Source organism: Bufo gargarizans, chromosome 2 (assembly GCF_014858855.1).
Source record: "Bufo gargarizans isolate SCDJY-AF-19 chromosome 2, ASM1485885v1, whole genome shotgun sequence".
Lineage (NCBI taxonomy): Eukaryota > Metazoa > Chordata > Amphibia > Anura > Bufonidae > Bufo > Bufo gargarizans.
The window spans coordinates 411,410,882-411,416,881 of record NC_058081.1 but is presented as its reverse complement, the minus strand read 5'-3'; the positions used below and the strand labels follow the sequence as shown (position 1 = coordinate 411,416,881).

General features: G+C 45.7%; 1 protein-coding gene across 1 annotated transcript in view; it reads left to right on the top strand.

The window, feature by feature from the left end:
* Positions 1-4,489: 4,489 nt before the first annotated feature.
* The window catches only part of KCNIP1 (potassium voltage-gated channel interacting protein 1), a 528,645-nt gene continuing 527,134 nt past the window's right edge, over positions 4,490-6,000 (top strand). Inside the window, exon 1 of the mRNA XM_044277299.1 lies at positions 4,490-4,550. Coding sequence (XP_044133234.1) covers positions 4,490-4,550 — 61 coding nt within the window. The remainder of the gene's footprint in view (positions 4,551-6,000) is intronic.

Genomic DNA, 6,000 nt, shown 5'->3' with positions numbered 1-6,000 from the left:
TAAATACACTAGCTGAAGGACCCGGCTTCGCTCGGGTATATTTAATCTATTTAATTAAATGTTTGTGTGTGTCGTTAAAAGATATTGACAGTATCCACTATAACAGTGACATCTACACCACCCCGCCCCAAAAAAAGGGGACCTCCACAGCCCCCCACCCCTTAACACTGACCCCCCGACAGCAGCCCACCACCTTAACTTTGACCTTTACAGCAGCCTTCCCCTTTAACAGTGACTTTCACAGCATACCACCCCCTTGACAGTGACCTCCACAGGAGCCCGCCCCCTTAACAGTGGCCTTTACTGGATCGGGGGCTTGTCCTTTTGAACAGCTCACTCTAAGACAGCAGCACTGTACTGTCTGAGTATGAGCTGCAGGGAAAAAGCCACCCTCCCTCCCACCTCTGCAGCTGACAGAAGTGTATTTTTACCTTCATTTTTTTCAATCCCTGTTGGCTGAGGAGTGGAGGGGGTGTGGCCTAACCAGATCGCGGCGCTGCTTAGCGAGACCTAGAAGTTAATTTTTAACTTCATTTTTTCAATCTCAGTCGCCTGAGTGGTAGGGTGTGTGGCCTAATCGGATCGGGGGGGGGGGGTGTCCTTTTCAACAGCTCACTCTAAGAGAGCAGTACTGTGCTGTCTGGGAGAAAGTCACCCTCCCTCCCACCCCTGCAGCTGACAGCAGTTGATTTTTGCCTTCATTTTTTCATTCCCTGTCGGCTCAAGAGTGGGAGGGGGCATGGCCTAACCAGATCTGGGCGTGGCTTATCGGGACGTAGAAGTTGATTTTTACCTTCATTTTTTCGATCCCCAGTGGCTCAGGAGTGGGAGGGGGCATGACCTAACCAGATCAGGGGTGATGCTTAGCAGGGACCTGGGGGCGTGGTTTTAAGTCTTTTGAGGGTGGACACATTGTGGCAGGGGGCGTGTCTGGGCTCCTTCCTGCCAGAGTGACGCCCCTCTGGGCACCTTATTCGCTCATTTTCATACTAAATTAACGGGATTTTCAGAGGATAAAAACATCTATTGCTGGAACAAAGGCACATCTGGAAATAAGGTACTAGTTGCTATTAGGCCATGGCTTTACTTCAATAGCAATTATCCTTGTGACAGATTTTCTTTAAAGGGATTCTGTCACCTCTCATAACACAAATTCAGATTTTAAACCAGTCATGCTCCAGCAAATCGCACTGGCGCAGCCCTCAGTGGGTACTGCGTCTGAGCGAGACTTCGCTCGGCCGTCAGGGAGGGGGAGGAGAGGGATGAGACTCTGTGGGCGGTTAGGGATTCAGGAGGAAGGCATTTTGGGCACTGCAGAGGGGCGTTACTGGGCACACAGAGTGTAACATAACGCCCCTCTGGGCACCTTCAGGATTAATTAGCATAATAATAAAAGTCGTTTTTCAGCAAAACTACTAGACGGATTACAGTATAGAACAGCAAAGCCGATTCAAGGTAATCTGTGGAGCATGACTGGTTTAAAATCTGAATTTGTGTTATGAGAGGTGACAGAATCCCTTTAAAGCTCTCCTACAGCAGTGAAGATAAAAGGCTGGGTTGTTATGGAAACCTAGAGTAAAACTGTGTAGGTGGAGGCTAACGGCCTGCGAGCTTCTACTGGCTGATAAGGGTCATGTGACCAAGCTTCTATTGGCTAATGCATTTTTTTGGGGGATATCTCAGGAACGGTACGTTCTAAAGAGCTGAGACCTGGTCTAAAACCTTCCCGGACACCTGATGTACCTGTGTGCCAAATTACATGATTGTAAATGCGACGGTGCGAATTCCTTTAGTACACACACACACACACACACTCAGCTTTATATATTAGATTAGATGTGTAAAAAAATTGGATTTCATACCATGCCAATAGATATGTTTGCCCTCTATACAGTACGATATTGTAAGTCCTCGCGGGCAGGGCCCTCTCTCCTTCTGTACCAGTCTGTAACTTGTCTTGTTCATACTTAGTGCAATTGTCTGTATTATGTATGTATACCCCTTTTCATATGTACAGCGGCATGGAATGAATGGGGCTTTAATAATAAATAATAACAATATTGTGTATAATGAAACACTTGCAGATCATAAAATCAGTCTAGCTCAACTGTTAAGGTGTTTAATCTTGTATAAAGACTGGCAAGGTCAGTGTCGGACCAGAGTACTTAGGGCCCACCAGTAAAATGTATTTTGGGGGCCCACCGTACGGATACATTCAAATAAAATAAATAATCTAACACATTTTTTAGCACTCCTCACTGACCAAACTCAGCAAGGTGCCTATGAAATTGTGCCCATGTGTTGGTGAGTGCTCAGACGTCTACCGATTACAAAAGAATGAAAAAGATTATATAACCCATATGGGGTAACAGAGAACAAAAGTGTTGTCATTGGAAAAACTGTCCAATGAGAGCACATTCACACGACCGTGCTGCAGCCATGCCCGTGTTGCAGTCTGTATTCAATGGGTTCGCAATCCACAAGATATGGCAAAAGATAGGACATTTTCTATCTTTTGCGGTGTGGAGGCACCGACCCGGAAGCCCATGTAAACATTTGTGTGAGTTTCTGGTTGCGTGCCTCTGCGGCACAAAAGATAGGACAAGTCCTATCTTTTGTCATTTCTTACAGATCACAGACCCATTGAATGCAATGAGTCTGTACCACCATGCAGTTTTCACATGGCTGGTGTCTGTGTTTTGCAGACCCACTGTTTACAGTCTGCAACCCAAGTGCGGTGGCAGCACGGTCGGGTGAATGTACCCTAAAACATAGCCTGACGTTCAGTGGCAGAATACTAATGAGAAATAAACTAACCAGGTTGCATGCGGGTGAGCCATATTGCTAATCCAATATGGTTGCCTATGAGATTATATTAAAAGAAAGATGGAGACATTGTTGTTGTTCCCGCCTGTCACTCCTTCCATAATGTCCAGCAATGTTGGAACCTTTTATGAAAACCCTCTTAGACACCTGATTTACCTATTTGCCAAACTTTGATGACTATTGAGGATAAAAAGACATTCACACAGATATCAAATAGAATAGGTCATCAAGAGACACATTTATTAGTTTTATTTAACTTATATATTCTGCAGTGCTTTCCAGACATTAGCATCACTTGCTGTCTCCAATGGGACTCTAAATCTAAGTTCCTTACAGTATGTCTTTGGAGTGTGGGAAAAAACTAGAGTACACAAAGGTACACAGGTAGATACACAGACAGGTTAGGTCAGGTAGTGCAATAAAATAACAAAAGAACCAATACTGCACTGTTAGATCCCCAGAGGATTGAAAGCCACACTCTGGTGCTCCCCCCCAGACTTCGCTGCCGCCAGCAATGATGTACAACATCCGACTGCTGAGACCCAGGGCTACACGACGACATCTTGGATGGATTTTTTGGTGACTGTCGTGTCACAGTCGCAGCATGTCGCAATGCGACTCCATAGACTATCATTATAAAAAATGTCGCACGACACATGTTGTCGTGTAGCCCTAGCCTAAGGCCGCATACACATTGCCATAACGTGTTTTGCAGTCTGCAAATCACAAATACCGGCCCTGTGCGTTCCACATTTTGCGGAACGAAAGGTCTGGCCCTCAATAGACAAGTACTATCCTTGTCCGTGATATGGAAATTAATAGGACATGTTCTATTTTTTTTTTGTTTGGGCAGCGGAACAGAGGTACTCTGTGTGCTGTCGCATCTTTTGTGGCCCCATTGAAGTGAATAGGTCCACATTTAAACCGGGCGAACGGAGCGGCGCCCAGGTATAACAGTAAGTGCAGGGGGGTCCCTGGGCGCCGCTCTACATGTCTGTATAGTTAGTTTAGATGCTTTATTCTAGTGAAAGGTCATCTTTAAGCTGCAAAAAATGCACTCGGATGCGGAGCAAAACAACGTTTGTGTGCATGAGACCTAAGGGCCACCAAAGTGTCAATGCTGGAGCTCCAGAAAACTAACAGCACAGTGTGGCTGTTTTTCTAATTTAATCACATTAAATATACCTGAAAAAATAAACCTGAATATACCCCTTAAAATAAACCTGAAAAAATGGAAGGTATGGGGTTAAACCCTGAGGCCAGTCACCTGGAAAGTGCACATGCACTCTAGTGTTACTGACATCATTGCATTGATTGGTAACCAGTACACGCACCATACACGGTTGGCACATGTCTGCTGCTTTGATGTCACTGTGTTCATGCCAGTGTGGACCAGAGAACGGCTGTAGTACTGTAGTAATAACAAGGTGGTCCACTCTCATGTGCTTGTCCATGTGGATGGAGCTGCTAGGGATAATTGCTGGGAGCAGCACAGTGTGAGTCAGTGTGTGCTGTGAGAGAGGGGGAGAGCACAGCCCAGCCGTCAGCCGAGGGCTCAGCACCGCTCCACTACACCCTCTCCACTACACCCGCTCCGCTCCACTGCACCCGCTCCATTTACAGGGTAAGCGGATCAAGACAAGTGACAGGTGTCGTCTCCAGGATGGGCGCCGTGATGGGAACCTTCTCCTCCCTGCAGACAAAGCAAAGAAGACCCTCCAAAGGTAAGAGCCTTCTGCTAGGTCCTCGCACTGTGCAGTCTCTAGGCAGCCTGCATGATCAGTATGTTGGGGGGGCGTCTTGATGCTGAACTGCTGTTCTAATCATGGCAGGCTGTATCTCTCTCATCTTCCGCCATATTTCATTATGGCTACTTAAATTGGAATTTCGGATTGAAAAATAATCGCGATGTGACAGATACACACATGATCCTTTGTGTGCGCGTGATGACGGGTGATGCAGAGATTAGTATGTGTGTAGCTGCATCACATCTCCTAACACCCAGGCTGCCCTGTGCTGCAGCATCACTCAGGTGTGCACGGATTGTGATGCAACAAGATATTATCTTCTTATACATGGTCTGGTTGGATTCACTGACTGGTGGGAATAGGGTCTCTAATATGGTGGATTCCAGTGTGAAACTGTTGCTTGTGCCGGGAGGCATATAATAACTGAGTGTATGATTCTTCTAACAATTGTTGATTCTTGCAGTCTTCACTAATCTTTCTTTGCTGATTATTTTTTTTGCTTGTGATGGTGATTGTGTTCTGGCATCAGGTCAGCTCAGTGTGATTTATTTTTTATCATAGACTTTTTGCCTGTAAAAGCTACTAAATCATTAATACAATGTATGCCTTGTTTCCCACAACCTACCACATGGGTGCACACAGATCTCTTGAGGCCCCATAGCATAACATAGTATGGGCCCCCCTGCCCAGTACCAGTATCACAGTCTCTCCTGGGCTATGACCCACATTTCTGACAGTTACTTTTTTCTTTTTATTAAATAGAAATTTTAATTTAAAAAAATTGTAATCAAAAAGTCGCCCTCCACCTCACCCAGTTTAACCAACTTGTAACTTCATTCTGAAGAACCATATTTCTCAATGTATTCACAGCAGATGGCTGACATAAATACACTGATAAATCTACAAAGCTTTCTGCCTGCAGCCACCACCAGGGGGAGCTCAGTGCATAGGAATTTATACAGTTACCATTTACTCTCTTTGCATTGAGCTACACCTAGTGCTTTCTTGTGGACAGAATTAGGCTACTTTCACACTAGCGTTTCTATTTTCCGGTATTGAGATCCATCATAGGGGGACAAAACGTAACAGAACAGAATGCTCCAAAAAGCATTCTGTTACGTTTGGTTGCATTCCCAGTCCAATTTGTAGTCAGACGGATCCGTCCAGACTTTACATTGAAAGTCAATGAGGGACGGATCCGTTTGAAATTGCACCATATTGTGTCAACGTCAAACGGATCCGTCCCCATTGACTTACATTGTAAGTCTGGACGGATCCATTTGGCTCCGTACGGCCAGGTGGACACGAAAACTCTGCATGCAGCGTTCGGGTGTCCGCCTGCTGAGCGGAGCGGAGCCCAAACGGAGCCATACTGATGCATTCTGAACGGATCCGCATCCACTCAGAATGCATTGGGGCTGGACGG